Source organism: Poecilia reticulata, chromosome 13 (genome assembly GCF_904066995.2).
Source record: "Poecilia reticulata chromosome 13, P_reticulata-male-v2, whole genome shotgun sequence".
NCBI lineage: Eukaryota > Metazoa > Chordata > Actinopteri > Cyprinodontiformes > Poeciliidae > Poecilia > Poecilia reticulata.
The window spans coordinates 10,711,632-10,733,876 of NC_088842.1; the positions used below are offsets into that span (position 1 = coordinate 10,711,632).

At 42.2% G+C, this 22,245-nt stretch overlaps 2 protein-coding genes across 6 annotated transcripts in view; one reads left to right on the forward strand and one right to left on the reverse strand.

The window, feature by feature from the left end:
- cux1b (cut-like homeobox 1b) overlaps window positions 1-17,663 on the reverse strand; it is a 105,667-nt gene extending 88,004 nt beyond the window's left edge. For 4 of the 5 annotated variants that reach the window (XM_008425799.3, XM_081615040.1, XM_081615037.1 and 1 more), the window contains exon 1: window positions 7,218-7,339. In XM_008425799.3, the coding sequence (XP_008424021.1) occupies window positions 7,218-7,280 (63 nt within the window). In that variant the 5' untranslated portion in view covers window positions 7,281-7,339. Of the gene's footprint in view, window positions 1-7,217; window positions 7,340-17,558 lie in introns of those variants that run through there. The other variant, XM_081615038.1, reaches the window with a different exon arrangement.
- Window positions 17,664-19,970: 2,307 nt separating this feature from the next.
- Window positions 19,971-21,839, forward strand: LOC103474725 (alpha-(1,3)-fucosyltransferase 4-like). Its single transcript, XM_008425880.3, has one exon. The coding sequence runs from the start codon at window positions 20,251-20,253 to the stop codon at window positions 21,391-21,393; it is 1,143 nt and encodes a 380-aa protein (XP_008424102.1). The 5' UTR covers window positions 19,971-20,250; the 3' UTR covers window positions 21,394-21,839.
- The last annotated feature ends 406 nt before the right edge of the window (window positions 21,840-22,245 follow it).

Below are 22,245 nucleotides of genomic sequence, written 5' to 3' on the forward strand. Positions count from 1 at the left end.
CCCAGCTGCGCAGTGATAACTGGAAGATAAACAACACTAAAATTAGGTACCAATAGGTTGGCTTTAGATGCTGAAGGCCACAGAGTATTTGGTAGAGAAACAGCTTTCACTATGTGCTTCAACACAAACACAACATATGGAGGACAAAGTACTGCAAAACTATAAATCCGTTCAGTAAACCTTCTAAAAAAAAGAGATCCTCGTCACCTGAATATTCACCTTAGGAGTCATCAGACGAACCCTGATAAAGTCAGACTACTTCCTGTCTTGCACGACTGCATCTGCTTGAGTTTTCCCCCCCGTCAACGTCTTGCTCAACACTTCATAAGATGACAATTATAATCACCATCAGTTGGGCTGAGTCATAAGAAATCTGAGCCTTAAGAAACAATCAGGTTTTTGAATGTAGGATTTGTCAAGCTATTTTTTCCCCCACCCATTTTCATCAAATCGGCTTAATGTCACAATTTTGCATTCGATCTTTATGAAGCGCAAAATGAATCTGAAAATAAAAAGTTTTTTGTAACACTTCAAATACAAGTTAATTCAATGCTTAAGTATTTTGAAACGTTAGTGATGATTCATCTGTGGCGGTAATGCTGTAGATCCTTGTTTTCACTGGGATTCAACACTAATACCTGTATCAAGCAGCCTGCAGCTCTACTTCCCTTTTAGAGTCTTTTTTTTTTTTACATTTGACTACTGAATGATTAGTTTACACGTATCAGAAACAGGTCAGACATGATAGAAAACTTGAAATCAGTCTCTGGAAGTAAATGCCTGATAAGTGCATCGCTGCAAAACAGGACGTACTTTACTGACTGATGAACTTCTCGTAATTTGATAATGCAAAGGTAGAGAAATGTCAAAGGCAATTTCTCACTAACAAGAGTTCTTTTATCTAACTTTTCCTTAAAACATTAGGTACAACACATCACTTTGACTTTTAAAACGCTTGAAACAGAAATTATTTTCAAACCATTATCCGATAATACTAGGTCTAAGACATTGTTGGTACATAAAATGGTAGTTTGAGAAAGTGAAGTGCTTCGGACCTGAAAGGTAGAAAGGTCTAATTACTTACCAGCCTGTTGTTTACTGTTTTGATTGTTTGTTTGTCTTCACAAAACTTAAACTTTTTAAAAAGGGAAAGGCCTAATTATTTAAAGAACATGGCATATATTCATCAGTCTACACTTCTGCAGACATCTGTTTTAACTGTGTCGCCATCATACAGTTTTTCCCAAATAACCAAAAGTAATCAAGAAATATTGGCAAAGATATTGCCACTGTTCCGTCTATTCTTACGCCACCACACTTTCACTTGAAAATATGAACTTTTGGCTAACTTCTTGTGCTCAGTAGCATAGCACAAGTGTAGATTTCAACTCAAAAGGAGAACCAGCTTTGGCAATGCATGAATACAGAGCAGCACAGTAATGTATGCTATGCCTCTGTCATGAGACACGGTGAAACTCTATGATGCTGTAGGTGAGGGAGACTCCGAGTGGGTCTGGAAATAAAGCCTGCCACTTGGAATTAGGCCTCAGGAAACCGGCCCCCCCTCTCTGCTCTTGTTGCTAGCTGGTCGAGGAGGAGGGGAGGTTCATCAGTGGGAGTTTGATATTTAAAGTTACGGAGCGAAATACGCGCAGGTCAGGAATTTTGATCGACTGCAGTCACATTTTAGTGGGAAAATAAATAAGAACAAGTGAGCTGATTTGCAGCTTTATTTCCCCTACTTTCTAGCTTATGATCCCAGCAACTACCACACAAACAGATAGAAGTCTATAAAGAGTTATAACAGATGTTATTGATTTTACTGATTCAGCAACTGCCAAAATATTATTCAACACGCTCTGTCAAACTACTGAAACATCTAGCGTTCAGATTTCTGTAGGGATTTGCAATTATTTAATGAGAGAAACAGTTGCTTGTGATCAAATATTACTACAACTAGACTACTACTATACGAGTTGTTAAAGCAACAGCAAATACTGTGGAGGGGTGATGTACCTTAGAAAAATGTGTGGAAACATGTATTTATGTTATAAGCAACTACTGGAAAAAAAATCTAAATTTAAAAAATAATGTGCCAAGAAATGACATTTTGGCCACAGCAAGCCTCTTCCATTTTTATTATAACCCCTCAAAGTATCAACCGATGTAGTACTTTGTTGTCATTTTAGAGTTTTCTTGACAATTTTCAATACTGGTAAGTTACTAGAGATGCATCAGTCAGTAGTCAGAATCAGTTTTCCCTGTCTGCACTGATCCAGCCAGCCCCATCCTGTTTTTGATCATTTTTAAATCTGTTTCTGATTTTCTAAATAAAAACCAGATACAGTTTAGGGACACATAATTTGGTGCATAAAGAGGAATGACCTTGTTTTCTCTGAGCCTTAATACCACTACTATCAAAGGACAGGAAGCACATTCTTTCTTACTTTTACAAACGTATTAGGATTCGGTCCAAATTGGAATTGGCAGTTCCGGCCACAAAGACGACCGGAAATCGTAATTGGCCAGGAAACATGTGATCGCCGCATCCCTTCACTAATCAGGTTATCTTTTATCCGAGTTTTTTGCAGCTATGGACAGCTCTTTACAATATTCAGACAAGACAGAGCAAAGTTACAGTTGCTCTGATGTCTGATTAAAGTACTTCTAAACAAAAACATTTAATCGATTGGGTCTCTTCCTGCATCGTTTGCAGGTTGGGTAGACTAAGCAGAGACTTCTTAGAAATGGAACCAAAGTGAGAAGTTCTTCAGGACGGCCTCTACCTAGAAATACTGGCCAATATAGTAAACATGGAAAGTGTTTGTTTTTTTCTTTGCCCTCTTCTCCGTGAGGATCCCCGTCGCCTTCACAGTAAAACCTCACAGACAGAGGACAAAGGCCCTCCAAGAGCGGACCCAAGGACAGACTGGAGACCTGACATGCACTTGTTCAATTTTTTTTTTTTTTTCTCTGACTCATGCTTAGTCGCTCAGCACCACACAGTGAAACTTCAGTCCCGATGCCAGGTTCTGTCACTGGGCAGAGCAGCGAGTTGGCTACGGTGAAACCATGACGTGATGCCCCCACAACCTCCCCACCGTCCCTCGGTGCTCCCCCGGCCTGTGCAGCAACAACAGGGGTAAAAATATCCAGCCAGTGGGTTCAGACGACCAGCTCATAAATTAACACTAAAACTCCTGCAGACAACAGCGAGCCAGTCGTTGAGAGATTTATACCACTCGGGTTGCCACCGGCCGCAGCTCCGGGATCGGCTTACAAAACCCTTTTCCTAAATTTACCCATTAGGAGGTGGTGAATTAAGAACAGCGTCCAGATCAATTTCCCCCTTCAAGTCGTTATTTAGCTTCGCGCTAAAGCGCCGAACTATTTTGCTTCCCCCCCCCCCTCTCAAAGTGGCATCAGGGGTGCATTTTTCTTCTTTTTTTTCCCAGGGAAATATTACGAGGTGAGATGTGGGGCTATTAGGCCTAAACTGGGATTTGCGTGTAACTGAGTGGTCTGTTCTTAATTTTCTCAACTTGCAGGAAAATAAATAAAATAAAAAAATTACAAGCTATAGGTTCGGGCACGGCTATTCACCCATGCGTTTTATTAAGGAGCGTCTGTAACGAAGAGTCATTTCTCAAGCGGACATGCGACGTTCCGGCGAACCGCTCGACTAGCTCTTAAAAAATACACACACAAAAAAAAAAGAGGGGAAAAAGAAGGAAAAAAAACAACAGGAGAGAAGAGTGATGGTCCCCCTCCCCTCTAAAGAAACTCAACTCTGTAATGGACAGAGAGGGATTACAGACGTTAAAACCTCCTCCATCTGTAATTCACTGTCACCCTGCCATCATCTCTGAATCACTGATCCACTCTGCAAGTGTGCAAGACCTTGCTAAAAGCCTCACAGTTGCACCCATTTGTGTTTGTAGTGGTGGCTGGTGGAGGGGAAGAAGAAGAAGAAAAAAAAAATCATACAGAGACAACTTAACAGCTTACTGTGCTGTTTCAAAGCACTCTCTGTCCTCTAACAACCACCTAGCTCGTTTTCCCACACAGGGAATGGGACATACTGATCAAATAAGATTTTAATGAACATCAGCATTTGGAGCGAGGAACAGACGCCACGACTGCTTAAAGCTACTGACATCCCGGCTGGGGTTGGAGTTTCATCTTCAAATAGGGAAAACAAGAAAGAAAACATTCCTGAAAGGAAAAACAGGCGACGAGCATGTGTTGTGTCTGTGTGTGTGTGTGTGTTTGTGTGCGGTCCCGTCTTGTCCGTCGGAAAAGGGTTAGGAGTCGACCGAGCTGACGAGGCCGCGCGTTGGTTCTGATCATATCATGCCAGCCACATATTAGCCTTAAAAATAATAATAAAAAAAATGGGGGGTCGGGGAGGGAGAAGAAAAGGTTGTTCTCTGAAGGCTTTCCTCTAGGAGCCTCTCAGTGGGAGGGAGAGTAAATAAGATGTCATCAATAATAGAAAGTGAATGTTCTGAGCGGTTCTGCACGCTCACACATACACACACACACACACACACCAGCTCCGGCTGATTCCTATCCTGCAGACAGGCCTGCCAACCGCCAGCCCCTTTTTTTTTTTTTTTGCACACGCTCAGATTCACTGTCCTGACTAATCGCTTGTGATAGGGGCCTTTGCCATAATTACCCAGGGCTTTATCGCAAACTTATGCGATGCATTTTTTATGTCCTGGCTGCTGGCAGTGCCTCCACTGTCCGTGCTGTCTGTCAATCTATGAAAAAAACAAAAAAATAAAAAAAAAACATAACGGATCCCAGACCAGCTCTCTCAAACACACACATATAGTAGTTCAGACAGGGCAAAATAGGTGAGAGCAGGGTGAAGGGCCAGAAAGAGGAGAAAAAAATGGAGGAGAAAAAAAAAGGAAGGGAAGGAGGGGGAGGAGAGGAAGTCAAGGATGTTGGGAGGGGGAGGAGGGGTGATGCATGGCGGAGATGCAATGATCAGCCTTTTCCTAGTCGTCTGACTAGTCGGCGATGGTGGCCGATTCTGATCTTTTCACCACGACGATAAAAACAGAAAACGTGCTGCAGGTTCTCTGACAGGTCGTACCTTTAAAATCAGAGAGAATATATATATTTTTTTTAAAGGAAGATTGCCCACATTTGTGCCTCAAAGAACTTCCCACTTGGTTGTGCATTTACAGACCAAAGTAAAAAGTTGTTTTGTTTTTTTTTGGGGGGGGGGGGGAAGAGGTTCAAAGCATTTGAATGAAAAAAAAAAATTTCAGTAGAAATTGGACTATTAAAAGCCTTGGACCACTATTTGGTGCAAGTCTTCAATTTATCAATAAAGTAACTAGTTTTTCTTTCCTGCATTGTGTAAATCCGCACTGTGGAGAACGGCAGAAAGTTGATAAGACATGCGTTTCGAGAAGGAGTTTGTGAAACTAGGCAAGGACAAGCGAACGTTATCTTCAAGCAAGTTAGGCAGTACTTTTGAAATCCGAACAAAACAAAAAAAGAATTACAAGGTTACCATGATGTAAGCATGAAAGTATAAAGTCTAAGTCAACTCAACAGCTTCTTAACAAAAATAAAAAATGTTTCAAGTTTAACAGATTCAATGTACACCAAACAAATCCTTCAAAATAAAGCATTTGCTCATGAAAAAAAAAAAACAATTTCTATGCTTACTTAACAAATGGGTCTTTTAAGATCAAGACAAACATGAAAATTAAAATATATAGACTAATTAACTGTACATTAAATTATTATACATCAGTAACAGATTCTTGGGTGGTGTGGGAGGGAGGAGGGGGCTTCAAAGAAGGGGTTTGCCCAGGGAATCTTTCATGCAAGGACCGCCACTGTGCCTAATAGATAGTGAGGAAAGACAAGAGAAAGCTGTCTGAGTTTTTTTTTCCTCCTTTTTTTTTCTTTCTTTTTTACATAATGCATGAACAAGGGGGCAACGAGTAGGAGGACCAAATAGGATCAAATAAATAGGAGAAGTGAAGCCTTGATGATGTGGCATAAGTGTAACACAAAGCCCGCTGGGAAGACTTGCTCACTGTCCTTTTGTCTACCCAGTCATCAGGGCATCATGACCCAAATAAAAGTTTAAAAACCCAAAGCTTGTGCAGCCTTCAAAATAATGTATGAACAATCGGGGCTACAGTCTACATAATGCAATCTTTATGTTAATGACGACGGGCGAGCGGGCAACTAATATTCATAAATGATGATTTGAAATTCAGCAACGCGTGTTAAATGCCACGGGGAAAAAAAAAACACAACAGTGCCATTGTCTCGCGCGTCTTGTGATAGGTCAAACATGGTCTAATATATTCAGGCCCAATATGTTTTTTTCCCCCCTTCGTATCCCCTGCGTGGAGCGCACAGGGTGTTAAGATGATGAGGGAGGTACATTTTAAGGAGTTTACCATAATTACAAGGTCAATCTGTCACATTTATAACATTCGCGTTCTTAACTGTCCCGTCCTGTCCACTTCCACAGACGTGGCAATGTCTGTTTAAAAAAAAAAAAAAAAAAAAAAAAACTCACTGTGAAGTGTGAATGCCGACAGAAGAGGGGAAAAAACGGCCGAGTTCATCAAGCATAATCACCGAAACGACTTCCATATAAACTGTTCCAAAACCGTTAGCCGATAAGGTTGCTAAATGGGTCCGAAACTTACTAAAAATGTGTCAGCAAAACAGCATAAAAAGCCCAAAGAGCTCCTGTGGGTCTCAACGGTTGGTGTCACCACAGCGCCACCGTATAGTGAGTCGCACTTATTTTTTTCTTCCCCCAAATTATCCAACCTTACAGCGGCTAAAGCGTCGCGGCTAACTACGGCTACTACTCGCTCCGGTAAAAGTTGAACAACACGCAATAAAGATAGCCAGCCGAGAGCTTCTTCTCCTTTCCCCAACGCCAAAGCCCCGCCGTTTGGCTTTTATTTCGGCGCATACCCCCGCGGCGTCGCCCCGGCTTGCCCGGTTGCAGTGTCCGATCGATGTTGAATTGAACAAAGAGGATCAATTTCTGATCAGCGAGAGAGCCACTTTCATCAATGTGAGGAAGAGGTCCTGGATTCTCTTCCGAAACAACCTACGAGGCGGCCGTCCAAATAAAAACACAAAACGCAGCCCCCGGAGAGCGGCAAAGCGGCCGAAGAAGACGAGGGCTAGGCGGTTAAAAGGGAGATTGAACTGACCTGTAGTTGTTGTAAGTCAAAGCGCTTCCAATATTGAAACATCGATCCTGCATTGGCCGCCATCTTGAGACATATTGAGACAGGAATGAGATGCTGACAGAGAGCGCGGGGGTTGGAGTTCAGTGGCGAGGACTGGGCTGCCGGAAGACCCGGACTGGATCGCAACCGCCACTTGCTCCGGAGACAGCTGCTATGTGGAGCGGACTCAGCTCATAGGAATGTCTCCTTAATAACGCCATTATAATTGCTTAAATAGCATTTTATTAACATTGAGAAATTACAGGTAAACAACCAAACTGGCACTTAATTACAGTGATTTTTGTGAAACTGAAATAAAAATGCGCAGGAATTTGTTTTGATGTTTTCATTTGCTTATCATTAGTATCTTTCAAAGTTCAAGTTCATGTCCCTTGAACTTTGTTACACATTGTCACCTTACAACAAGTTTCAATGTTTTTACTGATATCTATCTGGTAGGCCATCTCTAAGTGATGCATGAATGTGAAGTAGAAGGAAAGTGATACATTATTTTCAAAATGTTGCTATTTTTAATTAATAATCTCTGAATGCAACATCAAAAAATTTTTTAAAGGGGGTTGGGGGGAAACCTATGATTTAAGCATTTTAAGCCATCTAAAAGAAAGTGTAGCTCAAAGTGCCACAAGTGTACACATCATTGCCATCTGGCTTCTGAAATTTAAGCAATATTGCATATTCTATTAATGCTTTATTTTGTTTTCTGTAAGCAAATAGTTTTTTCTTTGTTGTTGTAAACATTAACATTCACATGATTGGATATAAAATGCACAAATGAGGACAATTTAAAGGGACCATTAACGAAGTTTGTAGAGAGCAGTAGTTTTGGAAGATCCTACAATCAAATTCTGTTTAGGTTCCTACACATTCCACACTATATACTCTTCATAGAGTACTAACTGGACATTTAGTTCATACTTGTAACACAAAGCGCATGTATGTTTTTACCTTTCAGGGTTATTTATATCTAGCATTGTTTTGCTCATTTTTATTACAGGTATTTTTGGAGATCATTTCACTTCACAGCTCTTTGCCTTTATTGTCTCTTAATGGCCGTTTGGCTTTTCTTTATGGTCCTTTTGTGTCTCCGTTTTCCACGTTTAAATCTCTTTATAGTCATTTTAGTCTCTTCATTAATGACTTTTTCTAGTCAATCTGATTGTAGTTGTCTTTGCGTCTTCCTGGGATAATTGTTTCCCCAGATCCTGCCACATCACATTCGCAGAGTTCAACGTATTTTTATCGGGATTGTATTGTATAGACACACGGCAGGTCATAACTATGAAGTGGAAGGAAAATGACACATGATATGTGATTTCTTACACGTATCTCTGTCCTTCCACTTCACAGTTATGTTCCACTATGTGTTGGTCTATCACAAATAATTATAAAATAATAATGAAAAAATAATTATAGTTGGTGGTTGTAGTGTGACGCAATGTGGAAAAGTGCATGGAGTTAAAATACGTTTAAAAGGTTGATCCAAATAGATTTGGATATCCTCACTATTAAGGGAACGAACCAGAAAGACACCCACACATAAAACAGATACATTAATCAAGCAATCCAACAGGAGGGGGAATTGAGAAAGCAATTGTAGCTTAGTCAGGAAACACCAAAGATAAATATATGTACAGAGCTGGAAAGTATTAACAGCACTTTGCTTTTTCCACGTTTTGTCATGTTACCGCCTTATTCCAAATTGTACTAAATGAATTGCCTTCCTCAAGATGCTATCCTCAAATAGCCCATTATGACAACTTAGAAAACTTTTTTTTAAAGCTTTGCAAATTATTGAAAACCAAAACATTATAAAAAGAACCACATTAACACAAGTATTCACAGCCTTTGCAGAATACTTTGTTGTCGAAGCTCAAATTGAGCCATTTCCATTTATAATATTTGAAATGTTGCTACAGCTTAAATGGAGTCCACCTGTGGTAAATTCAGTTGTTTGGATTTAATTCGAACACACTGGTCTATATAAAGTCCCACAGTTCAAGAGATCAAACACCAAGCATAAAATCAATGTATTTGTTTGTAGACCTCAGATATAAGGTTGTCTTGAGGTAGAAATCTGGGGAAGGATCCAGAAAAAGTTCAGCTGCCTTGAAGGTCCCAATGAGCTCTATCACTGGTGAATGAATCTTCCTAGAGCTGGCCGGCCATTTAAACTGAGCAATCAGGGGGGAAACTGCCTTATAGTCAGGGAGGAGACCAAGAACCCAACGGTCATGCTGTCAGAACTCCAGAGTTCCTCTGTGAAGAGAGGAGAACCTTCCAGAAGGACAGCTGTCTCTGCAGCAGTCAGCCGTGTATGGTGGAGTGATCAGACCAAAGCTGCTCCCTAATAACAGGAACATGGCAACCCGTCTGGAGTTTACCAAAAGGGATGTGACGGACTTTCAGACCATGAGAAACAAAACTCTCCAGTCTGATGATACAAAGATTGAACTCTTTCGTCTGAATGCCAGATGATACTCCACCATCCCTACAGTGAAGCATGGTGGTGTTAGCATCATGCTGTGGGGATGTTTTGCAGCCGCAGAAGCTGGTAGACCAATCAGGATAGAGGGAAAGATAAATACAGCAATATCCAGAGGCGGTCTAGATAAAAACAGCCAGTAGAGCGTCTTGACCTCAGACTAGATGGTTCAGTCGTTCATTCTTCAGCAGGACAACGACCCAAAGCGCACGGCCAAGACCTCAGAGACGGTTACTGCCAAAGGTGGATCAACACAACATTGAAAACAGTCTGCGCATACTTATGCGAATGTGAATTTTTGGTTTTCTATTCCAAATAAATTTGCAGAAACACTCAAAAACTTGTGTCCACGTTGTCATAATGAGGTATTTGTGAGTAGAATCTTGAGGGAAGAGATTGGTTTACTACATTTTGGAATAAGGCTGCAGCACAACAAAATGTGGAAAAAGTCATGAAAATGTTTTGTTTTATGCATATATATTTCTCATTAGATTCTAAAATTCCAAAAATAGTGAAGAACAGACACATGTAGCCTATAAGAATCATATAGTGCTCACATAACCTAATTTAATAACTCTTAGAAAATAAACAATCATAAAGAGGTTGGTGAGGATACTGTTTTAAATAAACGAGAAAAATACATTACTGATTACTTTGCTAATATGGTTAGCTTCTCAAATAAGATTAAACGTTAACAATGAATTATTATTAACCGCACTCGAGCAAAACTGAACCGGGGTCTTTATTAACATTTTCAAAACATTCAACAAAAAAATGAAAGGTTGCAACTCATTAAAGCGCGTTCTCTTGAATAAGAAATAGTGTGCATGAGGGACAAGAAGGCGGGCTAATTCACAGCTGTTGCCACCGGGACGGACTTGAACGCAACTTGAGAAATGTCGCCTTAAACCTGTGATTTTCTGTGAGTACAGTAATTCAGCTAAGCCATTTAAAAGCCAGGGATTCGACTACACGCATCAGTTTGTCCAATAGTCTTGTTGCAGCAGGCCAGGCGGTGGTCAGACTGTCAGTGTGAATCCAGCTCCGCTGCTGAAGTGACCTTGAGCAGTGCACTGAACCCCGGCTGCCCCCATCCACCCCCCCACACCCCCACCGGGGGGCGTCACTCCTGCAGACTACGTCCTCTGACCCTCTCAGTGTGTCGACGTGCCCAAGAGAAATATGTAAAGAATCTAATTACACTGTATGCATAGTTTGACCCGGATTCCTGCGTCAAAATGTTCTGCCTAATTCACCTTTAAAACATAAAAAAAAACAAAAACACAGCACCGGCAGCAGCAGCAGCCTCCACCGAGCCGGAGCTGAGCCGCTCCAGGTTTATCAAGGTGACACATCTGCTGCACACATTGTTTTCATTTTTAGCACTCTGTGGCTTCCCAAATTTAAACTTCCACGGCGCATGTGTGTCTGCGAGTGTGTCAGGGCCTGCAGTGTGGAAAATCCACGCCCGTGTTCACGCTTTTTTTTAAATTATATATATATATATATATATATATATATATATATATATATATATATATATATATATACATACAAGGCCGAGAGCGTTCACCAAAAATATTTCATAGCTTTATTTTTTTCTCCAATTTCTTCACAGCCGCTGCACTTTAATTGTATTCACCCAAAAATAACAGGAAAATTTGCCATAGATAATAACACCTCTTTTGCCGCATGTGTGCGGACACAAAGGTGGGCATTCTTGTGCCTGGAACTACCTCGCCTTTCAGGCCATTACTTGATTTGATTTGATTTGAAGCTGTTTGTGTCTCCTCCCTGGAGCATGAATAAGGCTCCGTTCATTCTGATATGCAACCTAAATAGCTGTGCCTTATTTCATACTTCATTTATGGGTATAATGCAGTGATTTAAAAGGCCCACTGCGGGTTTTCTCATCATCAACGGCAGCCGGTCACATGCGTTTTATAAAACACATTGGATTACCACCGCGGGCCGCCTGAAAAAAAGATGCATACGTGTTGATTTAATCATTAAGACGTAATGGCAGCGGCGTGATTTACAACGTGCGCCCAATTCCTCCTCGTATATACTTTCTATAATTCATCCGCACAAAGACTGCTGATCCTTTAGTTGCATATGAGCTGATGATTCCACTGTTTAATCCTGTCATTTCTTTCTCTTTGTTAATCAGCGCTTCCCTGGCTTGGCCCCGGACTGGTGACGCTACCTATCATTAAGCCAAACCAGAAATACGAGTCTGAGATAATCCCTACAAGCTTAGTAGCTCTGCAATGTGTCCATTATGCTGTATTTGTATAGTTATCTGCAACCATTACACAAGGAGGCACACTGAAAGGAACGTGATACATTTTATGGCTTAGACGTGGCTTCGAATAAAACAGAGAATTAAGCACAGGATGAATTCAAAAGTTTGAGTCAACACAGGCGCATGATCGTGTTTTTGGGCATGATGCAGACTAAAAGTTCAATTTTAATGTGTGTGCGTGTTTTTCTTATAAATATGTGTTGGTTGTACAAAATACCCCCTTTGCAGGAACATGATGCAGACTAAAGGTTTTACATGCTAACAGTTGAGTGTTGGTGTGAGTGTGTGTGTTTTGTCTTGTTTTAGTAACACAAATTCCCCCATTTACATGCCACCGAATAAGAAAATTCAGACTTTCATTTTTGAAGCTCTTAAAAAAGAACAACTTTTATGCCAATGCTGTGCATGGCCCATGCAGTTCAGTTTAATTTAAAGCAGCACTTCCTCTATTCAGGTTCAAGATCCCGCAATAGATTAGGAAACACCAAGTGAGGAGTTGTGAAATGATCGCTAAAGCTCACACTGATTGGGTTAGAACATAATCAGAGCTCAGAACTTCATTTTAATATTAGACTGAAATCAAATGGTTTGACTTCAATACGGAGCGATTTTCTGTCCAAGTTCACTTCTCTGCTTCTCCATTGGATTTGGGTCGAGGCTCCGGTGCAAAAGCGTTCAGAGTTCTTCGTCTACGTGTCACAAACGTATGGACGGACGTTCTTCTTCAGGATTTATTGGGAGCAAGATTTTTGTGCTTCAGTCAGTTTCGGTTTCAGCCGTACCGAGGGGCCCGTACCATCACTCTACCGCCACCATGTTTGAGTGTTGGTATGACTGTCTTCGCACAAAAAGTTCTGCTTTTGTTTCTGCTATCCTCCAGATATTTTTCTGAAAGTTTTGTTTTGGAAAAATAAAACGCGTTCGAATCGAGACACGATGTGGTGTTTCTGAGATCTTCCAGCCTACTTCATGTTGTCATGTAGGTTCGAGTTAAGCGTATTCTTGATTTTACTTGTCAGGCGATACTCAGGCCTGGGTACGCCTGGCAAACTTTCCAAACAGCTGTAGCAGATGTGGCTGCGTATGAAAGTTTTTCCCAAAAAATAAATAAAAAACATAATTTCAAAACTACTCAGTGTAGTTTGATAATAGGAAACGGTGACAAATAATCAAGAATTGCAGAAATCTGTGCAGAAATCCATTAAAAAATGTTTGCACAACACCGTAAAGCAAGACGGGAAACGAAAGCCTTAAACAGGTCCGGATCAAAACTCAAAACGCACTTCTGCGTTTTAGATCAAGCCAATGCAGACAGATAAGAATTTGGGAAAACCACTGTCGACAAGTTTGAAAAAAAAAAAAAAAAAAGTGTATCCTCTGCTTTGAAGATATAAAACGGTCTATGATTTATTATGTTGTTTCTGCTTCGCTAAAAATCCCTTCATCTTTTGAGTATGCTGAATTATTTGAGTTAACCTTGGAGAGACTTATCTAGCGATACGGGTCTACGGGGCAAATCTACAGCGTCTCAGCTCTGCGTTTAACACACAGCCCCTGCGGGGGCTTCAGCCGAACTTCAGCAGTATCTGAACAACTCTGAAGCAGCAGGAGGGCAGCTCGGCGCAAGTAACACAGTGATTAATCCGCCGGCCGATAAGACGTCTCGTATGCACATGTGCTGTAAATAGCTCGATCGCTTCTTATTTTCACGTGTACAGTTCTACGCATGAGGAAAACAGCAATAGGAACACAAAAGTTTCAGTATTTTTGGTCTATTTTCTAGTGCAAGATCTTAAAAAAAATCTAAGTCCACTTGAAATAAGATGAAACTAACTTACAAGTAACTTTTCAGTCACATATATATGTTCTTGTTTTAAGCCAGTAATTCATTGATATTGTTGAAAAGGTGCTGGTTCTGCTGGCAGATCATTTCAATCTTGCTAAAAGTGAAATAATCTGCATTACATCAAAAATAAGGATTTATTTACTTAAAACAAGCTCACAACTCTTACTGAAAGATTACTCTCAAGTTAGCTTTGTCTGAGACATTCGCACGAGAAACCAGACCAAAAATACTCGGTATAAGATTTAGTGTTTTCGAAGCGAACTTGTCTGCACCCCCCAGATTAAAAAAAAAAAAAAAAAAAAAAAAGCCTCATCAGCTCTTGCACGTTTGAGTAAAGTCTAAAAACGGAGAAAACAAACACATTCATCGTGTCAGTGCCATTATACAGCAGGATCAGCAGCCCAGCTGGAGCTATAGGGGATGAAATGAAGCAGCCTTTCTGTCTCGTGGCCTCGCCTGTTCTCTCCGCTCGTGTCCCCGTTCCTGCTGCTCGTCGACTCTTGCCTGTGAGGTGCTTTTAGCGGGCCTCGTGTGGCCCGGTTAGAGACGGATGCGAGGCCCTCGGGAGACGCAGGCAGGAGCGCAACACTGATCATGTCAGACAGGCTGGGGAGGCTGCATAAGATCATCATCACCCAGCAGTGGAGTGAATCGCCGCGGTGGCACTTTCACACAACCTCTGACCTCCGGGGGCAACCTCCCAGGTCACGATCAAGGTCAGGGGTCAGCCGGAGCCTCGGCGATCAGCCTTGGCCTCCGTTTCCTCCTTCATCTTTTTTTTTTTTTTGCACTCATCCTCGATCTGTTTCTCTATTTCTCAGCTTCTCCTTTCGTCAGCCGGGACCAATTGAGACATCCCCTCCCCCGGGAGCGCAAAACAGAAAGCAAGAGAAAATCAATAAGGAAGATGAGCGAAGACCTGGAGGTCCCATCAAATGCCGAATGCTTCTTTCTGCGCCGCTGTTCTCACAGCCACAAAAATACACGGCGACACAGAGTTCCCTCGCTCTTAAAATGTAGAAAGACGGAAGTAAACACCCGTGTGGTGAACTACCACTTCGCCTCCTCACAGATTTGTGCGTTTAGCTCTGACCCCCCCGAGTTACGAATTTACCCCAAACTCTTCACTTTAAACACACATTGCTGCATAAGTGTACCTAACCACTCATGTTTAGCTAGTTTTGTTCAATCATAGAGACTATCCATCATTTAAAAAAATCATCAAAACTCTATTCAAATTTAATTTGAATGTACAGTGTGCTGCTTCATATTTCATATTTTAGCTTTTTTTTATTTGGCTTTGGTTCTGATTCCTATGTGGGGCGGCCGCCTCTGATCAAATAAGACGTGTTATGATTTGCATGAGTCACAAAAGAAGACAATGAGTTATATATATATATATATATATATATATATATATATATATATATATATATATATATATATATATATATATATATATATATATATATATGGTGACACATGATGTCAGTGGACCAAACGTAAGGAAACGGCAAAGGGACGAAGTCATGAGCAACAGTTGAAAACTCAACTGAATGTCTGTCAATTACAGACTGGAGTTTCTGCAGTAAAAGCAAAATCAGCCGAGGAAACTTGCTGCCCGCATGCAGGTAGTCGAAGCCTTTCTGAAGAGATTGACCTGCCTAAGCAAGTCGTGAAGGAACAGGAAGTCGATTACAACAATAAAAGAAGATTCAGTGAGAAGCGGTACAACTTTAAACGACATAGCACCGCGCACTCTCAATGAGAAACAGTTTGTGATATTTTTAAAGGAGGTTTGATCAATAGGGCTTTAAACTGTTTTTTTTTATTGTCACTGGGCTCTGACAGCTACTTCCTGTCTGTGCTGAAGAAACCGAGGAAAGTGGAGGCCAAGTTCATGTTATGTTTGTGTTTCCATCTTAGACTTCAGTTGTTTCTTTCTTTAAATCGCTTGGTTTGCTTTTTTTGTCATGTTTTTTTTTTTTGTTTTGTCTTGTTGACTGGTGTCTCTGGACTTTGCATGATTATCTATGATAGTTTGCTATTGGTGTATTGTTTTGCATCATTTATTTCTACTTTAAATTCTCACCAGCCTGCCTGGAAGGGAAATACAGACGGGTGAATGTTGGATAGACAAATCTTATTTCCTATAAATACATCAACTCCAACTTTTTGTATCAAATACAAGTCCTTATGCGGTTAAATATACCTGAATGGAAGTAGTTGTATGATCAAGAGGCACGGCATTTCTCACATGAACAGAAAAGGAGAAGTTGTGTTGTTATAATATCGCTTTGAAAAAATTTCAAGCAGTGTAAATTATGCAAAAAAAAAAAAGAAAAAGCAAAAGCTCCAGTACCAGATCGTCCTCCGAGGAATTTCCTTTTTCGTTTATTTGTTAAATCCCTCAGCCTTCACCTATAAATCATTCATTCATCCAAACTACAAAGGACAACACATCATTGTTGCACAACGCGTGATAGGCTCTGTAACAAATAACATATTATTTCACATTCAACTTTGAGGAGATTTGTTACTTTCCTGGTATTTTTAGCAGCATGCTGTCACGGTCAGGTCAGAAAAGTGTGAAACAAAAAGTCGTGGAGAAAGTCGTGGAGAAGGCCTTGGGATCTGCTGATCAATGTTTTAAAGGGCTGCAGGAAAATCTGGATGACTGGAGGGAAACTGTAAGGGATTTGAGTTGGCTTAAAACTTTTGCACAGGACAGTAATTTGATCTCTCTCTCTCTCTCTCTCTCTCTCTCTCTCTCTCTCTCTCTCTCTCTCTATGTGTGTGTGTGTGTCACCAAATCAACTTTCAGCCACGTCTTCTGTGTGCACTCGCAGCAATGCGTACCGAACTGATAAAAGGTCTGTTCTTCAGAACTGTTTGCTTTATCTGATGAGAAGCGCACATGTGTTTACAATATTAAGGCCTCGTCCCGAAGCTGATTCATGCCGCTCCTCGGCGCAACGCAACCTGAGGCAGGACATTAAATGATCGTCCGAAAATAGAACCGTTCAGATGAAAAGGGAGGATAAATAATGCAGAAAGAATACACAGCCTCTTATGGGGATAACTAGTCACACGCACAGCAAAAAGAAAAAAAAGAGAGAGAGAGAGAGAGAGAGCTGCACGGTGAGGAAAAGTGAATGGATGTAACAGGAAGGAGGAGGACCCAGTGGAGACACACAGACACACACACACACATGCTTCTTACTTCATCTCCTCCCTCTCCTCCTTGTCTGCCTGGTTTTTTTTTTTGTTTTTTTCACCGCTCTCAGTCAGACTTCATGACATCCTCCGTGTCTGTGGGGAGGAATAATGTTGTCCCAGCAATGGCGTGTTTTTCCTGCCCACCAGACACAACAGGCAAACCCTGCTGCTGCTGCTGCTGCCTCATCATTTTTTCATGACTTCTGATCAGAATACCTTCAAACGAATGCAGCAAACCCTGAACGCACCACGGAGAGCGTGGTTGCTGCTTCAACATTTTTTTTAAAGACAATTAAAAAACGTTATTATTTTTATTATATAAAAAAATCTCTTGTATTTGTTTATATTAGATCATCACATTAATTCTGTGACTCATTTATTAACATTTGCGGTTGGAGGGTGTGCTGCGACGCTGGGTCATATCTAATACATAAAACATTGAAGACAAACCTTTTCGAAGCTCCGCTGCTGGATGCCTCGTTTCCAGCTGAGATGTTTATTCATTTACTAAATTAAACATGCATGCTTGCAGAAAAATCTAAATACCACCACACAGAGAGAAGAGAAGAAGAAGGGAAAAAAAAAAACTCTGAAAGGGATTTATGCTTGCCTAGGGAGACACCTAGTGGCGGCTGCCATAATAGGCGACGTTTAAAGTTTTTTCACAGCCCCTCAGAGCTGCAGAAGATAATTTCGGGCTTCATGTCCAGATAAATCTGTCTTCACTTTTATAATGCTTTCCAACAAGGAATTAAACTGTTTGATAGGGTGCGTATTGGGACCTTGTTTTTCTTAAACAAATAGCAAAACTTCTCATTTGAACTTTTTCTTATAGTTAATTTGAACGTGAATGTTTGGCGGGATAACAAGCCCTTCTTCCACACAGCCCTTCCTCCTCTCTTTGTGAATTTTAAATTTGAGCTATTTTTGAGTTTGGACATCTTTTTATTTTTCAGCTTTGACATAGTTTATGAGCTCCATTAATGAAGCGAAAGAGACAAGAAGTGCATAAAAGTGACATGCAGAAGCTAAATGCTGAATCTATTTACAGAATATAAAGCTGTCTGAGGTGTGGGCTACTGAAAAACGTTCCCCCTGCCTCTTTGGACTGGGCCTTTACTTTGACTGTCCACCTAGCTCTCATTCCTCTGTGTTATGGTTTCTGTTGTCATCTTCCCCTCACACTATTCTGTTCATTTCTCTGTTTATTATCGTTTCTAAGGCATTGCCAGATTAGTTACTTCCTCCATGCTCAGTTGGTTTATTCTTGTGTTTAATGTCTCAACTATTTGTAGTTGTTTCTTTTAGATTATTGTCGGTTTTTGTGCGTTGCTTTCCAGCTGACCTGTGTGATTCTCCTCGCCACATTTAATCTGACTCTTGTGTCACTCTTCCGTCTTACCTCAGTGTTTGAGCTCCTGGTTTTTTCTATTCTTCAGAGCTGCATTCTCCTGTTCTATGTCCTGTCATCTTCGTTTCACATTCTCTAAGTTTTCCCCTTTTATGATTAGTATTACTATTAAAGCTTCAACATTCATTTATAGACAGCTGCCTGTGGACAGCAGAATGTGCAACAAATTCTGCAGAGTTAAATCAACACTACGCCGAGTCTATTTGGTCCTTTTCAGAATTGGCATTAATTTAACTCTTACAGAGTTATTTCAACAATAGTTTGAGTAGTTAGAACTATTTCAAGTGTTAAAATGACTCAATTTCTTGTTGAAATAACTATGAAAGAGTTGAATTAACACCAATTTTGATAAGGACTTGGCATAGTGTTGATTTAACTCTGCAGGATTTGCTGCATACACCTCGACCGCACACGGGTTTTCTTTCAGGATTATCCCGCATTTAGATCCATCCATCTTCTTCGTGTTAGTCTTCATGTTGCTGTTTGTTCACTATTTATATTACATAGAGGTGAGCTTTCTTCTGGAGGCGACCGTACTGGTTTTATTTAGGGGTGTCAGAGAAATGAGTCCTGTTCACCACACTTACTCTTTGCGTTGCTTTTTATCACATTTACAGCGTCCGACTGTAATGTGCCATGAATTGTAAAAGTTCAGTTGCTGTGAAGATTTGAGCAGGTTTTACAGGAACATCGTATTCTGACGGGGATCGTTTGTCAGGCGAAACCACCTTTCGAAAATAACAACCCCCTAGGCAGGTAATAAAGTCCACACCTTTGTAGTAAAAATATTGCTATGACGTACTGTTCATGTACTAAATGTGTTAGCTGTTAACATGAAATCACCACGGCTGATATAATTTGGGCTTGAAGATTCCAGTTTGAGTGTATTACGTAACGTGCTTCCATTAGTGAACAGTTAAAGACGATTGCCTCGTCAATAATGCTCTGATTTATTGATGTTTAGTTTAAAAATATCAGCTAAGACAACTTTTAAAGCAGGCTGAGGGTTTTAGCCTGATTTTACCTGCTTGTTTTATTGTTGTTTAATGTTTTGTTATAGTCAAAGATCTTAACTTAATATCTTTACTTAAGATATGAGAGGCAATCTGCTGGGTTTCCTTAAATAGGAACTTTTTAAACTACTTTGAATAATCAATTGCGCATACTGCAATGTCTGATAACTAGAAGGAATGTATGTAAGAGTGAATTGAACTGATTTCTTTTTTTTTTTAAGTGCCTAGAGACGATATTTGCTGTGAATCGGCGCTATATAAATAAATAAACTGAATTGAATTAGATTTTTTTATTTATTTTTTTAACAAGTGATGATTTGCTTATTTCAGCAGCCTTCTGGGTCAAGGTGTTTATCCAACCCGCCCTCAGTCCCTCCAACAGTAAACAGGCCTCACAAGAGGCCCATTCAGCAGCAACTGGCAACCCGACCGGCACTGCCACGTCTGAGCGTCGGTGTGTGCAGTCAGCCGTGGGGTTAACGCTTCTCGTTTCATTTCAAATGATCCACAAGCGGGAGACGTTAGACATGAAGTAACTGGAGCGACATGACCTGTTTTATTCTACAGTGCTCTTATCTTATCTCAGCTCGCACACCTGAACGAGAGGCCAAAGGTGTTCAGTTCAGGGTGTGCCAGCCGGCGCACTGTAAAATGTAACTTCCCCATAGGCATATTATCCCGTATGAGGGTGGGGGGATCCGCGGGGTGAGGGGAGTCCATGGGAGTTCGGGCAGCTTGGAGACAAGCGGGCCCCTCTCCCAGAGCATCCCGGCGGACAGGTGTACGGACATTATCTTTGGAAGCTGTCCTGAAAAGACCCCGGCTGTGCGTGTGCGTGGCCGCCGCGGGCTTCCTGCTCCTCCTGGCGGCTTGTGCGCGGTACCTGCCGGACCAGGCCGCCCTGCAACAGCAGCAGCCGCCGCCTCCACCCGAGGTGACCCTCCTGATCTGGACGCATCCCTTCGGGGATAACCACGAACTTCCGGACTGCCTGCAACTTTATCAGATCCGCGGGTGCAGGCTCACGGACGACCCATGGGCGTACCCGCAGGCCGACGCCGTGATCATCCACCATCGGGAGATCGCCAACGGTGACGCGTATCTCCCACAGGAGCCGCGGCCCGACGCGCAGAAATGGATATGGCTGAACTACGAGTCCCCCACGCACACGTCCGAGCTGTGGCTCGTGGAGGGCGTCTTCAACCTCACCCTGACCTACCGGACGGACTCGGATATTTTCCTGCCTTACGGCTACCTGGTCCCCCGGGCGCGCGCAGCGGACGGGGCTCCTGGCGGCGGCCAGCTCTCACTCTCAAGACGCCCGCGTAAGCGCTTCGTGGCCTGGGTGATCAGCAACTGGTCGGAGACCCACGCCCGAGTGGGCTTCTACCGGCAGCTCCGCGAGTTCATCCGAGTGGACGTGTTCGGGCACGCCGGGCGGCCGCTGCAGGGGGGCGGCGACAGCGTGGTGCGGCTGCTGCGGCGCTACATGTTCTACCTGGCGCTGGAGAACTCGCAGCACACTGACTACATCACGGAGAAGCTGTGGAACGCGGTGCTGGCCGGGGCGGTGCCGGTGGTTCTGGGGCCGTCCAGGCAGAACTACGAGCGCTTCCTGCCGGCGGAGGCGTTCATCCACGTGGAGGACTTCCCCACGGTGAAGGAGTTGGGCCGGTACCTGCTGGCTCTGAGGGGCGACCCGGCCCGGCTGAGGCGGCGGCACCTGGACTGGAGGAGGAGCTACAGCCTGAGGCAGCCGAGGTTCTGGATGGAGCACTACTGCACGGCCTGCAGGGAGGTGAGGAGGAGCAGAGGACGGACTCAGACGGTGACGGACCTGAGGAGCTGGTTTCACTCATGAGAGCCGCGACAACGAGTCGCTTTTAATTTATAGATGAGAACGTCCTGGGAGTTCACCTGGATTTTGTTTTTCAAATTGCTACTGGGGATTGCTTACTCATTTTCATATCAGTGTTTTGTTTTTTTGTTTTTTTAAGTGGACTCACGCTTATTTGACTGTTTAATTCCATAAAGTGAGCAGTCACCAATTATAAAACAAGCTATAAACATTAAATTTTTTTTATCAAATCACCAAATACATATCAAATATGTTGATCAACTCACTACTGATCAAAAGCAAGTTTGGTTAGTAGGAACTCTGTGTTTCGCCATCTTTGCACTTTTCTGTAAGTTTGTTTCTGGATTTGTGGTGCATATGCTGCTTCTCCATGTTTGGTTACGTCCCAGGTCTGATCAATATGTCATTCAGGCGTTTAAACAAACACCATAATAAAGTGACAGAACTGACTGGTATCAGACTCATTTTTGACCAAGCCTAGGTTCTTGTTTTTCCTCTAGTGGTCTGTATTTAAAAGTTATATGACAGGAAAGTAGGGTAATGAGAGAGAGGAAAGATATTCGGCAAGGGTTACCAGGCCGGGAATCGAACCTGCAACGGGTGCGTCGAGGACTAAGGAGGCCGTGCTTAACCCCTGCGCCACCGCAGCACCCAAGCCGAGGCTCTTATCCAGTGGCGCAAAAAGTGGGTATGCAGCTCATGCAACGCATAGGGGCGCTGCACCAGAAGGGGCGTCAAAACCCCGTCTGGAGGGGGCGGCGCGCAGAGGATGTTTTCGCATACACTTCAGCGCGCCCTTACGCTGCTTCACCTCGCGCACATAACGGGGTAAATGTAGGGATTTTTACCTGTCAC